This window comes from Dendropsophus ebraccatus, chromosome 14, assembly GCF_027789765.1.
Source record: "Dendropsophus ebraccatus isolate aDenEbr1 chromosome 14, aDenEbr1.pat, whole genome shotgun sequence".
NCBI lineage: Eukaryota > Metazoa > Chordata > Amphibia > Anura > Hylidae > Dendropsophus > Dendropsophus ebraccatus.
In genome coordinates this window covers 38,753,451-38,778,494 of record NC_091467.1, presented here as the reverse complement: position 1 = coordinate 38,778,494, position 25,044 = coordinate 38,753,451, and the positions used below count along the sequence as shown (strand labels likewise).

The window sequence follows — 25,044 nt, the reverse complement described above, 5'->3', positions numbered from 1 at the left end:
TAATGTTGCAGAGTTCATGTGTCATATAATGCTGTTTCACACAGAATAAGTCATGATGTCTCACGATATCAGTTAAGACAATGTCCTCTGCGTTAATTATAGTGCTTGAAAAGCACTATATTGTAATCCGTATTCTTCTTCTTCTTCCGTTTCTTCTTCTTCCAGCCATTTTTCTGCGCGTAATACAGCCCGAACCACTTTGCGCACAGACTCCGTTCAAACTGCGTTTCGAAGTCCTCGGTGGTGTGTGGTATGCTATCTATTTTTCGTTTCGATTGAATTTGTCGTTTTTAAGAAATTTACGTTTAAAGACCCCAAATTTCCCATAGAAAATAATGGCCCATTGCAAATAGTGGCCACACTCTAACCGCTAACAGCCAATCACAGCACATATGCAAATAGCTGAAATATAGCAGCCAATAGGAACTCTAAGGTCTTGTCAGTCAATGTATCACACCATCCACAGTCACATGTCCACTATTGGCCAATAGAAGATGTAATATATGGAAGTTCCTTAACGATTTTGTCTCACTGACATGAGTAAGATTGTCATGGTAACCGAGCAATGATCTTTACCATTATAAGTACCCAGATCGCTCTTAAAGGGACCCAGGTCACCCTTAAAGGAACGCAAGTCACTCTTAAAAGGGACCCAAGTTGCTCTTAAAGGGACGGGACCCAAGTCGCTCTTAAAGGGACGGGACCCAAGTCGCTCTTAAAGGGACGGGAGCCATGTCCCTCTTAAAGGGACCCAAATCGTTCTTAAAGGGAGACAAGTCGCTCTTAAAGGGTCCCATATAGCTCTTAAAGGAATCCAAAACGCTCTTAAAGGGAAGGGACAAGTTGCTCTTAAACGGACGGGATGCATGTTGCTCCTAAAAGGAACCCAAGTCACTCCAAAAGGTATGGGACCCATGTCTCTCTAAAAGAGACCCATGTCCCTTTAAGAGTGACCCGGGTCCCTTTAAGAGTGAAATGGGTCCCTTTAAGAGCGAAATAGGTCCCTTTAAGCGTGAAATTGGTCCCTTTAAGAGTGAAATTGGTCCCTTTAAGAGCGACCTAGGTCCCTTTAAGAGCGATCTGGGTCCCTTTAAGAGCTAAATGGGTCCCTTTAAGAGCGAAATGGATCCCTTTAAGAGGGAAATATGTCCCTTTAAGAGCGACCTGAGTCCCTTTAAGAGCAAAATGGGTCCCTTTAAGAGCGACCTGAGTCCCTTTAAGAGCGAAATCGGTCCCTTTAACCCCTTAGTGACCGCCATGCTGCCTTTTCACGGCGGCCACTAATGGGCTTTATTCCGATGCGTACGCCTTTTAACGGCGGGCGCATCGGAATAAATTACCGCCCGGCGGCGGCTGCAGGACGGGTGATCAGCGGTCAGTGTGACCGCTGACACCCTCCTGTAACTGCCCGGAGCGGAGGATTCTCCGCTCCGGGCAGTTTAACCTGTTAAATGCCGCTGTCAAACCATGACAGCGGCATCTAACGGGTCCCGGTGGATCCCGGACGGCGCCGTGGTTCACTTACATGATCGCGATGTCCCGCGGCGCCGTCCGGGGTCCCGATGTCTCCATGGTGATTCCGGGGTCCTAATGAAGGTCCCCGGGGTCACCATGGAGATGCCTGATGCTGACAGGGGTGGCCGCGGCTATTGCCTGTCAGCATGAGGCATGATACAATACATTGCAGTACATCAGGTACTGCAATGTATTGTATCAATGATCTAAGTATTTTACACTAGTGTACAGTAATGTACACTAGTGTAAAAGTAAAAAAAAGTGAAAAAAAGTGTGCACCAAACACAACACAGCCCCCCCCCAGCCCCCCCAATAATAAAGATGCATTACATTCCCCATACACTATAAAACATTACATAAAAGTGATCAAAAACACAAATCCTATACATATTTGGTATCGTTACGTCCGTAACAACCCAATCTATAAAACTATATCAATAATTATATTGCACGACACACGCTGTAAAAAAAAAATAAAAAAACAGTACTAGAATAGCTGTATTTTATCAATCCACTTTAGAAAATACGTCATAAAAGAGATCAAAAAGTCATATACATATAAAACTTGGTATCAATAGAAACTACAGATCTTCCCGCAAAAAATAAGCCCAAAACCAGCTCTGTCGCGCAAAAGATGAGAACGCTATGGATCTTGCAATGCAGGGACAGTTTTTGTGGGTTTTGGCTAGGAAGATAGTTTCTATTGCGCCAAAGCGGTAATAGTTAAAAAAACTATACAAATGTGGTATCGCCGTAACCGTAGCGACCCAGAGAATACATGTGTTATGTTATTAGTGACCGCCGATACGGATTTTTACGGCGATCACTAATGGGCTCTATTTTTCTGCCATCAGCTCTTTATGGCGATGGTGCAGAATAGTGCAGCGGCGCCGGTAATGCCCGCAGCCTCCTCCTCTCAGCTATCGGAGGTAGCTGAGGGGTTGGGGGAGAGTGTGGGGTCAGTCCCGGCCAGTCCCCTCACCGGTGATCGCCGTTATTATCAGTATAAAGGCGGCTACCGGTAACGGGCATTGCCAGCGCAGCTGAACGCTTTCATCTCTTCTCACCGTGAATCCACAGTGAGAGGAGATGAAAACATGTCCCCCCATCCCCAGAATTAACCCTAGTGACCTGGCCACTGACCCTCCCCTCCCTGGGCGGCCATCTGATCCAAGATGGCCGCCGTCATCACTGTGAACAGACTCTGTTCACAGTGATAGATTCCTAAAAATGATCCAAGCTTCATTCTTTCCACCACAGGAGGTGGCGGAGAGCATGGGGCAATGATCGGTGACCACCCGGTGTGGTCCTAGTACAAGTGATCAGCGGTATATACTATATACCACTGATCGCTTGTTCCAAATGGTGCCGGCACTTTTTTACGCCTGTCACCAAAGTCAAGTGCCCTGGATTACCCGTAACCACCCTGGATTACTTGTAACCACCCCAGATTACCCGTAACCACCCCAGATTACCCGTAACCACCCCAGATTGCCCGTAACCACCCCAGATTGCCCGTAACCACCCCAGATTGCCTGTAACCACCCTAGATTGCCTGTAACCTCCCCAGATTGTCTGTAACCTCCCCAGATTGTCCGTATCCACCCCAGATTGCCCGTATTCACCCCAGACAGCCCATAACCATCCCAGACAGCCCATAACCATCCCAGACAGCCCATAACCATCCCAGACAGCCCATAACCAGCCCAGACAGCCCATAACCAGCCCAGACAGCCCATAACCACCCCAGATTGCCTGTCACCACCCCAGAATGCCCGTAATCTCCACAGATTGCCCGTAATCTCCACAGATTGCCCGTAATCTCCACAGATTGCCCGTAATCTCCACAGATTGCCCGTATCCCCCCCCCCATAGCCCATAACCATTCCAGACAGCCCGTAACCACCCCAGATTGCCACAGACTGCCTGTAACTACCCCAAATTGCCTGTAACCACCACAGATTGCTCGCAACCACCCCAGATTTCCCGTCACCACCCCAGATTTCCCGTCACCACCCCAGATTGCCAGTTGCATCCCCAGATAGTCAGTGAACACCACCAGATTGCCCGTCACCTCCCAGATAGCCAGTAAACACCCCAAGATTGCCCATAACCACCCCATACAGCCAGTAACCACCCCAGATTGCCTGTGACCACCCCAGATTGCCTGTGACCACCCCAGATTGCCTGTGACCACCCCAGATTGACCGTAACCACCCCAGATTGACCGTAACCACCCCAGATTGACCGTAACCACCCCAGATTGGCACAGACTGCTCGTAACCACCCCAGATTGCCCATAACCCCACCAGATTGCCTGCTGCCACCTCAGATAGCCAGTAAACACCCTGAGATTGTCTATTACCACCCCAGATAACCAGTAAACACCCACATATTGCCTGTAACTAAAATGACACTCCTTCTCTTCTGAGCCCTGCTGTGTGCCCATACAGTGGTTTATGCCCACATATGGGGTACCATTGTACTCAGGAGAACCTCCGTTACAAGTTTTGGGGTGCTTTTTCTCCCTTGTTCCTAGTGAAATTGAGAAATTTCAAACTAAACAAACATGTTATTGAAAAAATTCAATTTTTTTCATTTTTACGGTCTAGTTTTGAATACTTTCCTCCAATACCTGTGTGGTCAAAATGGTCACCACACCCCAAGATAAATTCCTTGAGGGGTGTACTTTCCAAAATGGGGTGATTTTGGGGGGGAGGGTTCTATTCTGTAGACATTACAGGGGCACTGCAAACGCACCTGGCGCTCAGAAACTTCTTCAGGAAAATCATGCACTGAAAATGCTTGGCGCTCCCTCCCTACTGAGCCCTGCTGTGTGCCCACACAGTGGTTTATGCCCACATATGGGGTACTGTTCTACTCAGGAGTACCTGCCTTACATATATTGGGGTGAGTTTTCTCCCCTGTTTCTCGTGAAATTGAGAAATTTCAAACTAAACAAACATGTTATTGGAAAAATTCTATTTTTTCATTTTTACTGTCTTCTTTTGAATACTTTCCTCTAATACCTGTGGGGTCAAAATGGTCACCACACCCCAAGATGTATTCTTTGATGGGTGTACTTTCCAAAATGGGGTGACTTTTGGGGGGGTTCTATTCTGCTGACACTACAGGGGCTCTGCAAACGCACCTGGCGCTCAGAAATTTCTTCAGCAAAATCTGAACTGGAAATGCTAATTGGCGCTCCTTCCCTTCTGAGCCCTGCTGTGTGCCCACACAGTGGTTTATGCCCACATATGGGGTATCGTTCTACTCAGGAGTACCTGCCTTACATATATTGGGGTGAGTTTTCTCCCCTGTTCCTCGTTAAATTGAGAAATTTCAAACTAAACAAACATATTATTGGAAAAATTCTATTTTTTCATTTTTACTGTCTTCTTTTGAATACTTTCCTCTAATACCTGTGGGGTCAAAATGGTCACCACACCCCAAGATGTATTCTTTGATGGGTGTACTTTCCAAAATGGGGTGACTTTTGGGGGGGTTCTATTCTGCTGACACTACAGGGGCTCTGCAAACGCACCTGGCGCTCAGAAATTTCTTCAGCAAAATCTGAACTGGAAATGCTAATTGGCGCTCCTTCCCTTCTGAGCCCCGCTGTGTGCCCACACAGTGGTTTATGCCCACATATGGGGTATCGTTCTACTCAGGAGTACCTGCCTTACATATATTGGGGTGAGTTTTCTCCCCTGTTCCTCGTTAAATTGAGAAATTTCAAACTAAACAAACATATTATTGGAAAAATTCTATTTTTTCATTTTTACTGTCTTCTTTTGAATACTTTCCTCTAATACCTGTGGGGTCAAAATGGTCACCACACCCCAAGATGTATTCTTTGATGGGTGTACTTTCCAAAATGGGGTGACTTTTGGGGGGGTTCTATTCTGCTGACACTACAGGGGCTCTGCAAACGCACCTGGCGCTCAGAAATTTCTTCAGCAAAATCTGAACTGGAAATGCTAATAGGTGCTCCCTTCCTTCTGAGGCCTGCTGTGTGCCCATACAGTGGTTTACGCCCACATATGGGGAACCGTTCTACTCAGGAGAACCTGCATTACAAAATTTGGGGTGCATTTTCTCTCATGTTTATTATGAAAATGAGATACTTTAATCTTAACAAATATATTATTGGAAAATTTCTATTTTCCATTTTTTTCCGGCCTAATTGTGAATACTTTCCTCCAGCCCCTGTAGGGTTAAAATGCTCATTATACCCCTAGATTAATTCTTTAAGGTGTCTAGTTTCCAAAATGGGGTCACTTATGGGGGTTTCCAGTATACAAGCCTCCTAAATCAACTTCAAAAAAGAACTGGTCCCTAAAGAAATCAGTTTTGGAAATTTCATGAAAATTTGATAATTTGCTGATACGTTTCTAAGCCCCGTAACACCCTAAAAAAGTGAAATATGTTTACGAAATGAAGCCAGAATAAAGAGGACATATTGATAATGTGACTTACTAACTAATTTTTGTCATGTGCCTTTTTTTTTTAGAAGCAAAGAATTTCAAAGTTCGTAAAGTGCAAAATTTTCAAATTTTTCATTATATTTTGATGTTTTTCACAAAAAACACACAAGACAGTGACCAAATTTTGCCACTAACATAAAGTACCATATGTTACGAAAAAACAATCTCAGAATCGCTAGCATACGTTAAAGCATCACTGAGCTATAAGCGCATAAAGTGAGACAGGTCAGATTTTGAAAAATGAGCCTGGTCATTAAGGCCCAAACAGGCTTGGTCCCTAAGGGGTTAAGAGTAAAATTGGTCCCTTTAAGAGAGACCTGGGTCCCTTTAAGAGTAACTTGGGTCCCTTTAAGAGCGACCTGGGCCCCTTTAGGAGTGAAATATGTCCCTTTAAGAGCGACCTGGGTCCCTTTAAGAGTAAAAGTGGTCACTTTAAGAGCTGCATCTCAATGGGGAGGGTGCAGCCGTGCTGGGGGAGAAGATGGCTAAGAGGTTGGAGGAGTGTTTAAACTAGGGCCCGGGGGGGAGGGCAACAACAATATAGTGAGTAAAGACAGAGTAGATGGAGAGCTGGGCCTAGATTATGGAACTGGGGGTGGAGCGGCGGGAGGGGTTAGAATAGTCACTAGTGATAAAAGGAAAGGGAATATGGACAAATATATTAAATGTATGTATACTAATGCTCGAAGCCTCACTAATAAAGCTGAGGAATTAGAACTCATAATGGTTGAAGAGAAATATGATATAGTGGGGATAAGCGAGACATGGCTGGATGAGAGTTATGACTGGGCTGTTAATATCCTGGGTTATAGTCTATTCAGAAATGACCGTAAAAATAAGAAAGGGGGAGGGGTCTGTCTATATGTTAAATCATGCCTTAAGCCTATTCTGCGGGAGGATATATGTGATGATAATGTGGAGTCTCTTTGGGTAGAAATAAGGGGAGGGACGAAGAATAATAAAATTCTTATAGGAGTGAGTTATAAACCTCCAAGTATAGTGGAAAAATCAGAAAATCTTCTTATAAGACAAATAGATGCGGCAGCGAAGCAGGGGGAAGTCATTATTATGGGGGACTTTAACTACCCAAATATAAACTGGAAAGCAGAAACCTGCAGCTCCAGGAAGGGAAGCGTGTTTTTGGAAATAGTAAAAGATAATTACCTTTCCCAACTAGTAGAGGAACCAACAAGAGGGGGGGCCCTTCTGGACCTGATCTTAACCAATAGGCCCGACAGAATATCAAAAATAGAGGTGGGGGGTCACCTAGGTAATAGTGACCATAACATAGTAAGTTTTCAATTATCCTTCAATAAAATTATTAGTAGAGGGGCTACAAAAACATTAAATTTCAGGAAGGCTAATTTCCAAAAACTAAGAGAGGACCTTGGGAACATAGACTGGGACAATGCCTTCAGAAATAAAAGTACACAAGAGAAATGGGACATATTTAAGAGCATCCTGGGTAAATCGTGTGAACTACACATACCATATGGGAATAAACGTAGTAGAAATAAGAGAAATCCAATGTGGTTAACTTCAGCTGTAAGGGGTGCAATAAATGATAAGAAACAAGCATTCAGACTACTAAAACAAGAAGGTAGTGGGGAAGCATTGAGCAACTATAGACTGAAGAATAGAATGTGTAAAACGCAAATAAAAGAAGCAAAAATAGCAACAGAAAGAAGGATAGCCACAGAAAGTAAAACAAATCCCAAAATGTTCTTCACTTATATAAATAACAAAAGACTTAAAACCGAAAATGTTGGTCCCCTCAAAAATAATCTGGGTGTAATGGTGGAGGGGGAAGAGGAAAAGGCCAATCTACTAAATACATTCTTCTCTACTGTATTCACAGAGGAGAATCCCATAACAGACGACATGACTAGGGATAATGTTAATCCTCCCATAAATCTCACCTGCCTAACACAACAAGAAGTGGGGAAACGCCTTAAAAACATTAAAATCCATAAGTCACCGGGCCCAGAAGGTATCCATCCTAGAGTTTTGCAAGAATTAAATACTGTGTTGGACAGACCGTTATTCCTAATATTTAAAGATTCTATTACGACAGGGATTGTTCCACAGGACTGGCGCATAGCTAATGTGGTACCGATATTCAAGAAGGGGTCAAGGAGTGATCCTGGAAACTACAGGCCCGTAAGTCTAACATCTATAGTAGGTAAAGTATTTGAGGGGATTGTAAGAGATGCTATACTAGAGTATCTTAATGAAAATAATCTTATGACGCAGCACCAGCATGGATTTATGAGGGATCGGTCCTGTCAGACTAATCTGATCGGCTTCTATGAAGAGGTAAGTTATAGACTGGACCTGGGGGAGGCTGTGGATGTTGTGTATCTGGACTTTTCAAAGGCATTTGATACTGTGCCGCATGAAAGGTTGGTCTACAAAATGAGGATGCTGGGACTCGGGGAAAACGTATGCAAATGGGTAAGTAACTGGTTGTGTGATAGAAAACAGAGGGTGGTCATTGATGGAAAATATTCAGATTGGGTTTTAGTTACTAGTGGGGTACCACAGGGGTCAGTGTTGGGTCCACTTCTTTTTAATATTTTTATTAATGATCTTGTAGAGGGGCTACAGAGTAGAATCTCCATTTTTGCAGATGATACTAAACTGGGTAAAGTAATCAGTACAGAGGAGGATAATATCATATTACAGAGGGATTTGGAGAAGCTAGAGGCTTGGGCGGAGAAATGGCAAATGAAGTTTAATGTGGATAAATGTAAGGTTATGCATTTGGGCCATAGAAATAATAAGTACAGTTATGTGCTAAATAATAAAACTCTGGGTAAAAGTACTTCCGAAAAGGACCTGGGGGTATTGGTGGACAGTAAACTCAACTTTAGTGATCAGTGCCAGGCAGCAGCTGCCAAGGCTAATAAAATAATGGGGTGCATCAAAAGAGGTATAGATGCTAAAGATGAGAACATAGTTTTGCCTCTTTATAAATCACTGGTCAGACCACATATGGAATACTGTGTACAGTTTTGGGCACCGGTATATAAGAAGGACATAGGTGAACTGGAGCGGGTGCAGAGGAGGGCAACAAAGGTCATTAAGGGAATGGGTGGGTTACAGTACCAAGACAGGTTATCAAGCTTGGGGTTATTTACGCTAGAAAAAAGACGTCTTAGGGGCGATCTGATCACAATGTACAAATATATGAATGGACAGTACAGAGATCTTTGTAGTGGTCTTTTTACTCCTAGGTCTGTAACAATGACAAGGGGGCATCCTCTACGTCTAGAGGAAAGAAGATTTCATCATCAGCATCGACGCGGGTTCTTTACTGTGCGAGTGGTAAGACTGTGGAACTCTCTGCCACATGAGGTTGTCATGGCCGATTCATTAAATAAGTTCAAGGGAGGACTTGATACTTTTCTTGAACAATATAATATAACAAGTTATGGGCATTAGATTTCTGGTGATACGTTGATCCGGGTATTGTTCTGGTTGCCATTGCAGTCGGGGGGGGGGGGGGAGGGGGGGGGAGGGGGGGAGTTTCTCCATGTGGTGGGGCGGTTGTCTTCTGCCCCATAGGGGTTTTTCGCCTTCCTAGATCAACACAGTAGGATTCTCCTAGGTTGAACCTGATGGACTCTTGTCTTCTTTCAACCTTATTTACTATGTTACTATGTTACTATGTAAGAGCAACCTGGGTCCCTTTAAGAGCGACCTGGGTCCATTTAAGAACGAAATGGGTCCCTTTAAGAGCGACCTGGGTCCCTTTAAGTGCAAAATATGTCCCTTTAAGAACGACCTTGGTCCATTTAAGAGCGACCTTGGTCCCTTTAAGAGCGAAATATGTCCCTTTAAGAGCAAAATGGGTCTCTTTAAGAGTGAAATATGTCCGTTTAAGAGCGACTTGGGTCCCTTTAAGAGCGACTTGGGTCCCTTTAAGAGCGACCTGGGTCCCTTTAAGAGCGACCTGGGTCCCTTTAAGAGCAAAATGGGTCCCTTTATTAGCGACCTGGGTCCCTTTAAGAGCGAAATGGGTCCCTTTAAGAGCGACCTGGGTCCCTTTAAGAGCGACATGGGACCCTTTCAGAGCGACCTGGGTCCTTTTTATAGCGACCTGGGTCCCTTTAAGAGCGACCTGGGTCCCTTTAAGAGCGACCTGGGTCCCTTTAAAAGCAACATGGGTCCTTTTAAGAGCGACCTGGGTCACTTTAAGAGCAAAAATGTTCCTTTAAGAGCAAAATGGGTCCCTTTAAGAGCGAAATGGGTCCCTTTAAGAGCGAAATGGGTCCCTTTAAGAGCGACCTTGGTCCCTATATTAGCGACCTAGGTCCCTTTAAGAGCGAAATGGGTCCCTTTAAGAGCGACCTGGGTCCCTTCAAGAGCGACCTTGGTCCCTTTAGGAGCGAAATGAGTCCCTTTAAGAGCTAAATGAGTCCCTTTAAGAGCTAAATGAGTCTCTTTAAGATCGACCTTGGTCCCTTTACGAGCTTTTAAAGCGACCCAGGTCGCTCCTAAAGGGACCCATGTAGTTCTTAAAGGGACGGGAGCCAAGTTGCTCTTAAAGGGATGGGACCCAAGTCGCTCTTAAAGGGACCGCACCCAGGATTAAAGTCAGTGGTAAAGGGGTGCTCTAGAATTCACTGGTAAAGGGGCACTCTGGAAGTCACTGGTAAAGGAGTGCTCTTTTCAAGCACTATGTATTTCCCTGGAAATGCAAATCTAGTATTATATTGTAATCCTATAATCCTATATTACCACCAGCCTCCCCAGGCATCCACTATTATATATCCTACAAAGAATGGGCTATACACCAGTATAATCACAATCTCAAAAGTCTTTATTAAATAATTCAAGTTTTAAAAGCTATAGATGCAGAGCAGAATAAAAATGATCCTTCACACAGGATGGCAATACACAAAAACATTCAGTAATGGAGAACAATTGGCTGCAGCACAATGTAAACATAAGCCCACAGTGGGTACAATAACCTGACCACATAAGTCAAATGACGTGCTGCCTCTATAAGGTGCTACCAATCTCCATACTCCCTCTAGATCCTAAAGTGCCTGTGCCGATAAAATCTCATATGAGTAAAACAGAATCCAGAAATCAAAAACTGTGATATTACCTGTACTGCTGTGTGTAGTTATTTAATAAAGTCTTTTGAGATTGTGATTATACTGATGTATAGCCCATTCTTTGTAGGATATATTATATTGTAATCCGTATTCTTCTTCTTCCAGCCATTTTTCTGCTATTAATACAGCCCGAATTGATTTGCGCACAGACTCTGTTCAAACTGCGTTTCGAAGCCCTCGGCGGTGTGTGGTGTCTATCCATTTTCGGTTTCGATCAGATTTGTCATTTTTAAGAAATTTACGTTTAAAGACCCCGAATTTCCCATAGAAAATAATGGCCCATTGGAAATAATGACCACACTCTAACCGCTAACAGCCAATCACAGCACATATGCAAATAGCTGAAATATAGCAGCCAATAGGAACTCTAAGGTCTTGTCAGGCAATGTATCACAACTTTCACACAGTCACATGTCCACTATTGGCCAATAGAAGACATGGAAGATGGAAGGTCCTTAAAGATTTTGTCTCACTGACATGAGCAAGATTGTCATGGTAACCGAGCAATGATTTTTCTATACCATTATAAGTAGCAGAGTTCAGTCAGTAAAATAGCAGAGCTGAGGGGACGGTACCCAAGTCGCTCTTAAGAGACGGAACCCAAACTGCTCTTGAAGGGACGGTACCCAAGCCGCTCTTAACGGGACGGTACCAAGTCGCTCTTAAAGGGACGTTACCCAAGTCGCTCTTAAAGGGACGGTACCCAAGTCGCTCTTAAAGGGGCATTAAATAAGTCCCTCTTAAAGGGACATTACCCAAGTCCCTCTTAAATGGTACCCAATGGTACCCAATTCGCTCTTAAAGGGACGGTATGCAAGTCGCTCTTAAAGGGACAATACCCAAGTCGCTCTTAAAGGGACAATACCCAAGTCACTCTTTAGGGGGCATTATTTGAGTCGCTCTTAATAGGACGTTTCCCAAGCCGCTCTTAAAGGGATGGTACCCAAGTCACTCTTAAAGGGACGGTACCCAATCCGCTTTTAAAGGGTCAGTACTTAAGCTGGTCTTCAAAGGGTGGTACCTAAGTCACTTTTAAAGCGAGGGTACTTAAGCTGGTCTTAAAGGGATAGTATATGGGTCACTCAAAGTATTGTCACCAAAGTCCCTCCTTAAGGAACTGTACCAAAGTTGCTCTTAAAGAGACTATACCAGAGTTGCTCTTAAAGAGACTGTACCAAAGTCGCTCTTAAAGAGAGGGTATCAAGGGTTAAAGTTTCTCTTAAAGGGAAGTTACTGTTAAAGGGGCGCTCTGGAAGTCGCTGGTAAAGAGCCGCTCTTTTCAAGCACTATGTATTTCCCTGGAAATGCAATTCTAGTTCATACACTACCTCCTCTCTGAAGTACGTGACAACTTGGGCAAGCTTGCCCAAAGTAAATGTTCTCAAGATGACTGATATGAGTGAAATCAATAATCACACAACGGCGATGCTCATGCCATCTAGGGGTTTGCAGCAAAGAACATAATGCTGGTGCAACTGTACATTTCACCACTCCGGCCGACAGAAGCAGGCGTAGATCTCCTTAGAGACTACAGTACCCCAGTTCTCCTTCATGTGATAAGAAGGACTGCATTTCTCATAGGCTTATATGGAGAATATTGACCGACTGCTGAGACGGCAGTGGAGTGCATCACGCTGCTGCAATCTTTCCCGGCTATATTTTCTGATCAGAGCAGGTCTCAGCAGTAAGAGTCTCTCTGATCAACAACTTTTAACATGTCAACAGACATGTCAAAAGTTAGTTTTAGGGGGTGGTGGCGTCATGACGTAGGATGCCCTGCTGCTGCGCTCCTGACTGCAGCCTCCCTCCTTCCCTCCTCCTTTTCTGATGTGTGGTACTGGTATTGGGATGGGCTATGGCTGTTTACCAGGCTCAGAGGATCTGGGTCCGGACTATCACGGACTGTAGTGAGGCGGACTGGAGCAGCATGCACGGAGCTGCTGTGAGGCCGTTGGGTGTCCTGGATGGATGGCCGCTGTGTGGGTCTGTGGTGTGTTCGTCGTTGGTCGGAGCTACAGAAGGCTCCCAGTCAGAGCGGTGGAGCGGGTATGTAGTTCCGGCCGTGCTGCAGTATCAATGTGCAACTGCTGCAATAAAGAGGAAGCGCCCGGTCACTGGTGAGAGCAGATAGCCGGAGGCGCTCCCAGCTGGTCTGCCTTGAACATTGTCTCTCCTTCACAAGGTGCTCTGAAGTAAGCAACTAGTGTTGGAAAATTCTGGTCTCCCTACCGGACCCTTGTTGAAATGGATAATGAGTGGGGTGTGTGGTTGCTTTTCGGGGGCTGCGGGCGTCGCTGTGTGTGTGGGGGGGGGGGGGGTCGGCGGGGTGGCGGCTATGGCTGCGTCCTGCCAGTCCTCCTTGGCGCCGGGGCTGGCGTACAGCCTGCCCAGTGGGTGACCGCATGGAACCCGGGTCTGATATGTATGCCATGGCCGGCACTGAGCCGGTAACCGAATACTTGATGAGAGCCCCTGCAAGAGGACTTTTTCAGTGGTACAGCAATGTATATATCTGACAACTAATGGAAGCTGTATTTACTGGATGCTTAGTATTGTACTCGGCATGGTTGATCCAATGAGTGGGAAGCTGAAATGATTACATATCCTCCATTTGATTCACGGACGCTGGAACTGACCAGAGGGGGCTGTATCAACCCTGTAGATGCTTTATACTACTTGTAATGGGGAGGAGGATAAGGATGAAGGCCCCAGAATAACACTGGGGTTTATAAGGGAGAGGCAGTATCAGTATATAGCCTCATGTGCAAGAAGTTTACATGCTTTTGTGAGGAGGATACACTGTGTTGTAAGGAATTATGCAATGATTGAGACACAACTGAAATAATATGGCCTAATATAAGCAATGGGGTCACTTGTCTCTTTTTTTGCAGTGTGAGGAACTGGTCTATACTCTGTAAGAATAAGGAACAAATGCCTCTAGCGGGGATAAAGCATTATGCCTCCAAAAGCACAAAACAGAAAATCTGCTGGTGCTGGCTCCCCAAAAGAATCTCCTAGTATATGAAATCCCCTGCAGGGCCCACTAAATCTCGCCATGCTCCCATAACACCTCCTGCTGGAAGTAATCCGGATTTGGTTGGTTCAAGAACCAAGTACCTTAACCCCTTAAAGACCAAGCCTATTTGGGGCTTAAAGGAGAAGTCCAGAATTTTTTTTTTATTAAAGTATTGTATTGCCTTCCAAAAATTATACAATCACCAATATACACTTATTACGGGAAATGCTTATAAAGTGCTTTTTTCCCTGCACTTACTACTGCATGAAGGCTTCACTTCATGGATAAAATGGTGATGTCACGACCCGACTCGCCGAGCTGTGCGGGCTGTGGCTGCTGGAGAGGCTGATGGCAGAGAGATGCTTAGTGTCCCTCCAGTGCCCTGTGTCCCTCAGTGTCCCCCTGCCATCATCCTCTCCAGCAGCCACAGCCCGCACAGCTCTGGGAGTCAAGTCAAAGTCAGAATCAGTACAGTAGAGGATGAGGTTCAAAAGATGAAAAAAACTATTGAATCATTGGAGAACAGCAGCAGAGAGATGAGGGAAAAAGCTACGGGCCTGGAAAACAGGTCACGTAGAAATAATGTGAAAATAATTGGTATGCCAGAAAAGGAAGAGAAGGATAAACCAACCGAATTTGTATACGAATGGTTAAAAAAAACAATTTGGTGAATATCTCTCTCCAGGGTTTGAGGTAGCCAGGGCACACAGGATCCCTGGTAAGCGGATGATAGTAGGAGACCACCCTAGGCCCATAATAGCAAAAATTCTGTCTGCCAGGGATAGGGAGACACAATAATGGAAAAGGCACGGATGACAGGGGATTTGGTGTATAATGCACAAAAGATATCAATATATCCTGACTTTGCAGCACAAACCGGTTGAGATAGAATGAGCTTTAATAATGTGAAAAAGCGTTTAAGATCTGCTGATTTAAAGTACTTGTTGCTGTTCCCAGCAAAGCTACGTGTGGTGGCAGATGGGAAGGTATGGTTTTTCAGTACGCCTAATGAAGCGGGGAGGTGGTTGGATGTCCAAGGCAAGAAGTGATGTTAAGATGTGTCTAAAATGTTTGGATAAAACATGCTGGGTGGGGTAAACTCACGAGTGGGAACATGTTTTCTATGAACATGGAAGGACAGGTTGTAGGGAGGGGAGGGGGGGAGGAGAAGGGATGGGGAGAAGAGGGGGGAAGGGGAGAGGGGAGCTCGGGTGGAACAGAATGTAAGAGTGCATATCCTTTCTTTTTGTTTTTTTATTTTTTCTTTCTCTCAAGCCCCAGTTCCTAGGTACTCGGTCATTAGAGATGGAATGGTGCCTGAATTATTTACCAGGAATTATATGTTTAGTTGAAACACATCTCACAAAATCTACAGTCACTCTTGTAAATAGACCTTGGAGGTCTACTCAATATCACACAACATTTTCTGAATATTCAAGGGGTTTATCACTGTTAGTGCACAGAATGATTGTTTGGGAATTAGAAGAAAAAGTAATAGACAAAGAAGTAAAATATATAATACTTAAAGGAGAAGTCCGGCCAAAATAGATTTTTGATATGTTGTTACTTATGAAAAGTTATACAAATTTCTAATGTACATTAACCCCTTAACGACATCGGGCGTAAACTTACGCCCTCGCGCCCTGGTACTTAGCGCATCAGGGCGTAAATTTACGCCCGATGATTCCCCGATCGCTGCGTGTTCACACACAGCGGTCGGGGAAGATGGCCTGCTATAAATCATAGCAGGCCATCATAGCTTCTCGGCACGGGGGGTGGTTAACACCCCCCGTGCTTACGATCGCCGCTATAGGCTGATCAATTCAGATCAGCCAATAGCGGCGATCAGAACCTTTCCGGGTCATCGGTGACCCGATGACCCGGAAAAAAATGGCGGTCGGTGCTGTCCTCGGACAGCACCGACCGCCATTACTGTAAAAAGTAATGGTGGTCACCGTGCCACCGGCCCGATCGCCGTGAACGGCCGGCCGTTCACGGCGATCGGGCCGGTGGCACGGCGATCAGAGTCCAGCAAAATAATAAATACCTGCCCTGGACCCCTCAGCTAGGTAGCGGAGGGGTCCAGAGCAGGTATTTGTACATTACTCACCTGTCCCGGGCTCCTGATCGGCGTCTTCCGGGTTCGCGGCGTCCTCCGTCATTCCGTTCGGTCTTCGGGTCTTTCCGCCGTTCCCCGTCGTCTTCTTTCGGCTATTTTCGGCTCCAGCCTCGTCATTTTCCGGATTTTGCGCTCTGCTGCCCCCTAGCGGCTGATATGTGTAATACACTTATCAGCAGCTACAGGCTATTTCCCTTAATTTAGTAGATCAGGAAGTGTTAGAATTCTTTCAGATCCAGTGACGTCGCGACGAAAGGTGTAATTCCTATGGAGTGTCCAGTAGGGGGCGCTCTCTATATAGAAGTCTATGGGACTTTATTGTTTCTATGGATTTCTATGTAATGTAGTGTAGTGTACAGTGCTTTATTGAATGAACACATCTATGGAATACTTTGGGGAACAAGTGTCCCTGCTCCCCAAAGTATTGCATAAATGTATTCATTCAATACATTAGGATATCACAGCAAGCCCGCCGATCCGCCGCATTCCCGCCGATCCGCCGCATATACACTGAACTTCAGCTCCCATCATCTGCTTATAGTATGAACAGGTGATGGGAGCTGTAGCTGGGTAATGGATATCACTTGCCTGCCGCCGCTGATGCCGCCGGGCGCAGGGGGGAGCCACTCAGTACACAGGAGCGCTCCCCCCTCCTCCTCCTCCTTCCGGGAACCTTCCCCCTATAGCACTGCTGACTCCCTGCCAGGCCGTACCGGCTCCCGATGCATCCTGGTGTCTGCACTGAAGCATCGGGAGCCGGTATATGAGAGCGGAGAGCGGCGGCCAGGCAGGGAGTCAGCAGTGTTATAGGGGGAAGAGATGATGCCATCATCAGCCTCACCATCCCGCTGCTGTGTCTGCTTAAATCCTTCCTGCTCAGCCTGAAGTCTGATACTTTGCCTTTGTCTCAGGAGACAGGTGAAGAACAGCCGCTGCTAGATAGCCAAGATGCATCAGAGGTACAGTGCTGCTGACGCCTTTACTAAGCTGCGCAGGCGCAGTGCAGCCTGAGAAGACGCTGCTGTACTGCGATTGCGTGGCGAAGTACAGCAGCGGCTTCACCCACTGTACTGCGCATGCGCAGCTTAGTAAAGACGTCGGCGTGGCCGACGTGCAATGCCGGCCCCCCCGAGTGACGTCACCAGGCGCCGCTTTACAACACGCCCGGAGGGGCGTGATTACAGCGCCGGAGCCAACCCAGGACCCAGTGACTACTTGACGAAGACCCCGCCCACCGTGACTACTCGAACAGCCGTCCCGCCCGCCGTGACTACTTGTATGGTAATTTGCATAGAGCGCGGGACACAATTAAAGTAACTTTGCGGGCTGAATGTTCATGGGACGGAGGGTTCAGGGGGATGGTTAGGAAGCATGCTGGCTGATGTACCAGCACGTTTCCTTACCTTTATGCCCAATTTTTGTGTGATTGGTTTCCTTTAACTTTACTCATTGTACCAGAAAGTAGTACATCCTTTATAACATTGGCTTACCTTACACTCACAGCCCATCTCATATCTCTGATTGAGACTTTTCTTCTGAGTCTGAGTGAGGGAATCCCATGGCACAATGAAGTCACACAATGTGATATGCATTTTTCCATTACCCTCTGCTTTACCTAGAAAACAGGAAATTGTGACAAAGCTTGAAACAAACTTTCACAGGTTTCTATTGATTGTTATGATAGGTGAAATAATACATTAGTATAGTACTTTGGCTTCCATTACTAAGGGTGGTATTACACGGGCCAATGGGGGCCCGATAATACCTGTAAACGAGGAGGGATCTGCTAGATCGTCACTCGTTTACTGGACCTATTAAACGGCCCGATAATCGTTAAACAGGGGCTGCAGGGACATCATTACCGATGTCCTTGCAGCCCTTGCTTGACTATATACATTGCCTATCCACGTTCCAGGGCTGCTGCTGCGGTCATCTTCTCCATGGGTCCCGTGCAGCCCTGGAACGTGGATAGGTAATGTATATCGTCAGTCGCCGGCCACGCACCGCTATTACACGTAGCGGTGCGCGGTCGGCGCCCGACGAAAATAGGTCCAAACCTTTATCAACGATCAGCCGATGATCGTTGTCATTGGCTGATCGTTGTATTTATTACATGGAGCGATAATCGGCCGAATCACCGTTCCGTGTAATAGTACCCTAAGTTTGTTTATAAAAAGTATTGCAGGTTTCTCTCTATATATAGACAGAATAGTTGGTTGCTGAACGGCACTGTGTGGCTCTAAGGCTCAGGTGGGTGCACAAGTCCCAGGTTGCCAGATCCAAGGCTCCCGAATTCACAAAAGAACTTCTAATGAGACGGCACTCTGGACTAAAGTGAAAAAGCAAAGTGTTTTATTCACCCATCAGTTGCGACGTTTCGATCTACTCCATGAGATCTTTTTCAAGCAGTGATACAACATTATACATGGTGGGTATATAACATGGAAGATCCTCCCACTACACCCCCCAATTAGTGATATCATTCTGTTCTGCATATATAAACAAACTCTATTCATATGTAACACAATATAAATTAGTGAAATATAGACGTGATACAAATAAGTATACTTCATTAAAGTGATAAAGTGAGGCTGATCGTCAATCCGGATAGTATAAAGTCCAAATTATAACCTGATATAAAGTCCAGTTAATCAGAGGTTAATGGAAGCGGGTCGCCACTCACCCAGAGTTCTACCAATCAGCTGTTCACTCTCTCCAGTCCATGCCATAACGTTGTTTGTAAACAACTGCACAGAGCATGCGTGAGGTGAACGCACATAGAGCGGGTCAGATCTGGTGGCGTCATAGGATCCGGACAGCATCGGAGAGCCGCGCATGCGCTCTTGGTCAATCGGGCTCCACAGGTATCATCTTGGAAGAGGTAAAGTCTGCCCTCATCATACTCTACCTCTGCAGGTTGTCCGAACGGCTTGTGATTATTTAATCTTGTCCTACATTCAGTTGTAGTCTACTGAATGTAGGACAAGATTAAATAATCACAAGTCATGGATTAGAACAGAGAAGTGTGAATTACCTGTAACCCGTCATTTCAAAATCTCAAATGCTCAAAAGACGTGAAACCCAATGGATAAGTAAACTAAATTTACTACACCCTAATGGGTTAAACATTGATTTTTCTTTGAGGGCCTTTATGTAATCTGTACACCAATCCCCGCCGGGGATGTACCCACCTCCATCCTGGGTGACAGGTTTTTGATCTGTATATATATGTATATATTTGTACATAATTTATTTTCTTAGCACTTTTTTCTGTGAAGGCTGTAGCCAAGATGTATTTGATTAATTTTTATTTTCTCCTATTTCAGATGGAGCGGAGCTTGATATACTCACCCTTTAGTCAGAACTATGCTTTTTTTTTATATGGGAAGGATCTATGGAGGTATCTCGAAATATGACCGTACCGGTACCGCATCAGAACCGAAAGGCTTCCACGGGGAGTGCAGGAGCAGATACGGGTAATATTTGACAGGGGGACGACAGGGGATTGAGATCACCACTGGCGGAATGAACTGCAGAGATTGGAAGACCCCGGCCGGGATGGCTGTGCTATGCTAGAGAATAGGCTGGGAGTCGACCTGTCCAACTGTGCCCTGAGTGACACCGGCTGGGTGCTGGGCTACACAGTGGGACATCCTGCATTATTTCTGCAACTAGGCACAAGTTCTTTATATCCCCGACAGCCTTCCTGATATACCCACTGCCGTCCTTGTCGCTTCGGACAACCTGCAGAGGTACAGTATGATGAGGGCAGACTTTACCTCTTCCAAGATGGTAGCCGTGGAGCCCGATTGATCAAGAGCGCATGCGCGGCTCTCCGATGCTGTCCGGATCCTATGACGCCACCAGATCTGACCCGCTCTATGTGCGTTCACCTCACGCATGCTCTGTGCAGTTGTTTACAAACACCGTTACGGCATGGACTGGAGAGAGTGAACAGCTGATTGGTAGAACTCTGGGTGAGTGGCGACCCGCTTCCATTAACCTCTGATTAACTGGACTTTATATCAGGTTATAATTTGGAATTTATGAATAGAGTTTGTTTATATATGCAGAACAGAATGATATCACTAATTGGGGGGCATGTAGTGGGAGGATCTTCCATGTTATATACCCGCCATGTATAATGTTGTATCACTGCTTGAAAAAGATCTCATGGAGTAGCAGGTTTTCTCTAGATATTTGTTCTTTTATAAAAGGCAAACAGATCAAGGCTAAACCTAATTTATCTTTTCCTATCCACAAAACACATTTTCCTAACTGAAATGTTATCAACACTGGTTATACATACACTTTGCATGCTTCCTTTGAGGCAGGCAGGTTACCAGAATAATTTTATGATACTAATATAGTGTTACTACTGTAACCGGACAAGGAACCTCTAGATTGTCCCATCGCCCAATTTGACCCCTAAGCTCATTTTTTTCAGAGATATATTTTCTCATAGAGGTGTGGAGGCGGGTAGGATTAGGGAGAAATTTCATCGCCTGGATTTAAATCCTATATCAATATCCAAAGGCTGCAATAGTACTTAATGGTATAGTGTCCTTTTCCATATACCTTCAATGAGGAACCCACCAGGGATGCCTGTTGCCCCCCCCCCCTCGTTCTATTCATCAAACCCCTTGATTACCTGCTCTGATCTAGTGCCATTCATATTATTGACTCCTATGGGGTCTACTCAGGCCTCACTATTACCTGGGGTAAATCCTCACTATGTTTTGTGTGTTCTACCAGAGATCATAGGGTTGGGGAGGGTCTAGAGGGCCTGGTTATTGTGGACCGCGTCAAATACCTAGGCATCATGATTACGAAAACTTGCTCCTAGTCCAGGCTTTAAAAGTGGCCCCCTTCCAACATCACTTTAGGGGCAAATTTAGGACATGGGCTGCCCTGCCATTGTCGGTGGTAGGGAGAATCAACCTTGTTAAAATGGTGGTGCTGCCCAAATGGCTTTACACAGCGCAATATGTTTTCGGCCCTATTCCTAAATCCTTTTTTAAAGGGTTAGACTCTGCTTTGATTCCTTTTATATGGGGGACCTCTAGGTCGTCCGATAGAAGATGCTGACATGGCACTTCCAAATCTACTATCTAGCTGGCCAGCTTAAATTCTTAGGCCTTGTAACACTAGCCACTCCTGTTGCTCCTTCCGAATTACACTTCGCTGACTGTATAGACCCGATTACCTTATGGCCCTTTATAGACTCCCCTAACTGCCCCCAGATGGCACACCTCCCGACTCAAAGAAGCTAGGACAGTGTGGGAAGCGGCTATGCGACTTCTAAATTTTAAGGGGACTCCACAGGAAGACCCATTATGGTTAAGCCAGAATTTAACTCAATTAATAGAATTTCAGAATTACAACTACTGGCATTAGACGGGTGTTCTCTATGTTTCAGACTTGTTCGTAGATGGCTATTTTTTTTTTTTTTTTATTCAAATCTTTATTTTTACAATTTTATAACAAAGAAACAAAAATATTTTAAAAAAGAAATTCAAGTACAAATACAAACTCGAACATTCCAAATACAAGTACCAATAACCGTTAGGGCCCAAAAATTTATGAAACCCACAACAGTATCGGTATCCAGATCCCTTGGCACAAGCATAGTTATATAGCAAAAACAAATACTCTATTTGTAACTTAACCCCTTAACGACATTGGGCGTAAATTTACGCCCTCACAGCCTGGTACTTAACGCACCAGGGAGTAAATTTACGCCCGATGTTTACCTGACCACTGCGTGTAAACTCGCGGCGATCGGGTAATGATGGCTGCTGTTACTAACAGCAGACCACCATAGCTTGTCGGCACGGGGGGGGGGGGGGGGGGGGGGGGTGGTGGTGATTAATCCCCCCATGCAGACGATCGCTGTAATTGGCTGATTTATTCAAATCAGCCAACTACAGTGATTTTCATCGGTGACCCGGGGACCCGGAATTTAATGATGATTGGTGCTGTCCGAGACAGAACCAATCATCATTAGTGTTTAGAGTGGGGGTGGTCACGGTGCCAGCCCCCCGATCGCCGCTATTGGCCGGCCAAGCCCGGCCGGCCAATAGCGGCGATCAAAGTAAAAATAAATATTTTTACTTTGATATTGATATGCACACCTCAGTCGTTTAGCTGAGGTGTGCAGAGCAGGTGTGTGTGGTGTGTAGTGTACCATACTCACCTGATCGCGGTGTCCGGTGTGGTGAATCGGCGATCCCGTGGTGTCCACTACTCTCGGCGTCTTCGTTCGGCTCGTCGGGTACGTTCGTTTTTTCCGGAGATCTTCGGCTATTTCCGTCAGGTACGTAGTACTGCCCCCTAGCGGCTGGTTAGTGTATATCATACACTAATCAGTGGCTTTGGGGTGAAGAAATAGCATTTTTTTTTCTCAATTTTTTCTTTTTTTCTGTGCCCTTTCGCCGCTGATCAGCAACTCCGCTTTTTTGGCGTAGGGTTTTTTCCCCCCCTTTTTTTTTCTATATCCTACCACCACTGTTTGCTGATAAGTACCGCACATAAAAGCGGCATTTATCAGCAACTCTTTTTTGGACAGAGTTTTTTTTCCCCCCCCTTACTGTGAAAACACGTAAAACACAAAACACTACACTACCACACATTACATTACAATACATCTAATAAAGTTTTACACTACACCACATTACATTTACATACCCCCCATACCCCCAATCCCCATATAAAAATGTCACAGAAACGGTTTTCGGTGGAAGAGGCGTACGCACTTATCGCCTCTGACAACGAAACAGCCAGTGAGGATGAATGGGGGGATCCTTCATTCCTCCTCATCATCATCATCCATTGATGATGGTTATCCACCACGGCGTCCAGGAGGACGCCTCGGGCTGCCCCCTGTCATTCCATCCCACCCCCTGCCCCCCAGACAAGTCATCCCATCCCGCCCCCTGCCCCCCAGACACGTCATCCCATCCCACCCCCCGTCCCCCAGACAGGTGACCCCATACCGCCCCCCCCTTCCCCAAGACAGGTGACCCCATCTGGACCCCAGACCTCCAAAATCATCAGCCCTGGATTCCTGGCTTTATGGCAACGGCGGGAATCCAGGTTAACCCCAAGCTCTATTTCTCTGAAGACCTTGTAAATTTGATGGTGGCGCAAACAAATCTGTACGCGCACCAATCTCTGGCCCAGAAACCCTCCTCTTCTTTTGCTAGGCCCATGGCGTGGACCTCTGTGGATGTAGCCAAAATGACAACATTTAGGAGGCTCCTGCTGCACATGGGCCTAGTAAAAAAAAAACACAATGTGGCAATACTGGAGTGGGGATATTATATATAATACCCCACTTTACAGAATGGCCATGGGACGGGTACGATTCGAAACCCTCCTAAAATTCTTGCATTATAATGATAATGCAAGTTGCCCCCCGCGAGATGACCCCTCATATGACCGACTGTACAAAGTACGGCCGGTGATAGAGCACTTCTCAGCCAAATTTACTGAGATGTATATCCCAGAGAAATACATCTCAGTAGATGAGTCGCTCCTGAGCTTCAAAGGAAGACTCCATTTCTGCCAGTACCTTCCCAATAAAAGATCACGGTATGGCGTGAAATTCTACAAACTCTGTGAGAGTACCTCAGGGTACACTTACAGATTTAGAGTATATGAGGGTAGGGACACCCAAATCCAGCCCCCAGAATGCCCCCCCATCCTCGGAGTTAGTGGGAAGATCGTTCTGGAACTGATCTTCCCACTGCTGGATAAAGGTTATCACCTGTACGTTGATAACTTTTATACCAGCATCCCCCTGTTTCGGTCCCTCGCTGCCTGAGCTACTGTAGCTTGCGGCACGATCCGAAAAAATCAAAGAGGCCTACCAAGTCACCTTGTTAAGAGAAACGATGAGAAGGGGTGCGTGCAAGGCCTATGCCTGTGAAAACATGTTGTTGGTCAGATATAAGGACAAGCGCGATGTCGGCCACAATTCACAGGAATAGCGTCACCCATGTCACTGTACGTGGTACCACAAACGTGGTGAACAAACCTGATTGTATTCTAGACTACAATCAGTATATGGGAGGAGTTGATCTCTCAGATCAAGTCCTCAAACCATATAACGCCATGCGAAAAACAAGAACGTGGTACAAAAAGGTGGCCGTACATCTGATACAAACAGCGATGTACAACGCTTTTGTGTTGTACCGATGTGCCGGCCACCTGGGGAAATTCCTTGATTTCCAGGAAGCAGTAATCAAAGCCCTGATATTCGGCAGCCACGGAGCGGGCCCCAGCGCTTCTGCATATGAAGGACCCCGTATCGTACAGGGACAACATTTTCCAGGTGAAGTCCCCCACACTGGAAAAAAGGGGAGATCCCAAAAGAAGTGCAGAGTGTGCCACAAAAAGGGGATCAGAAAGGACACCATTTACCAGTGTGACACCTGTCCTGATCACCCCGGCCTCTGCATAAAGGATTGCTTCAAGGAGTACCACAAGTCCGTTCAATATTTCTGTCCCTTATTCTTATTTCAGCGGTCACGATGATTCAGGGATTATTCTGATTGCCATTATGGAGTCGGGAAGGAATTTTTCCCCTGTGATGAGGCTACTGTTTTCTGCCTCACGAGGGTTTTTTGCCTTCCTCTGGATCAACACAGGTTGAATTTGATGGACACCTGTCCTTTTCAACCTTATAAACTTCTATTTGGCCCAATACCCCCAAATTAATTAAAATTGTCCCTTTTCCCCAACTAAATAGACATGGCCCCCATTCCCATTAGAGGCTTG

At 45.7% G+C, this 25,044-nt stretch overlaps 1 protein-coding gene across 1 annotated transcript in view; it reads right to left on the bottom strand.

Moving 5' to 3' along the window:
- TIMP2 (TIMP metallopeptidase inhibitor 2) overlaps positions 1-25,044 on the bottom strand; it is a 378,832-nt gene that overhangs the window by 43,676 nt on the left and 310,112 nt on the right. Inside the window, exon 4 of the mRNA XM_069952571.1 lies at positions 17,754-17,878. Coding sequence (XP_069808672.1) covers positions 17,754-17,878 — 125 coding nt within the window. The remainder of the gene's footprint in view (positions 1-17,753; positions 17,879-25,044) is intronic.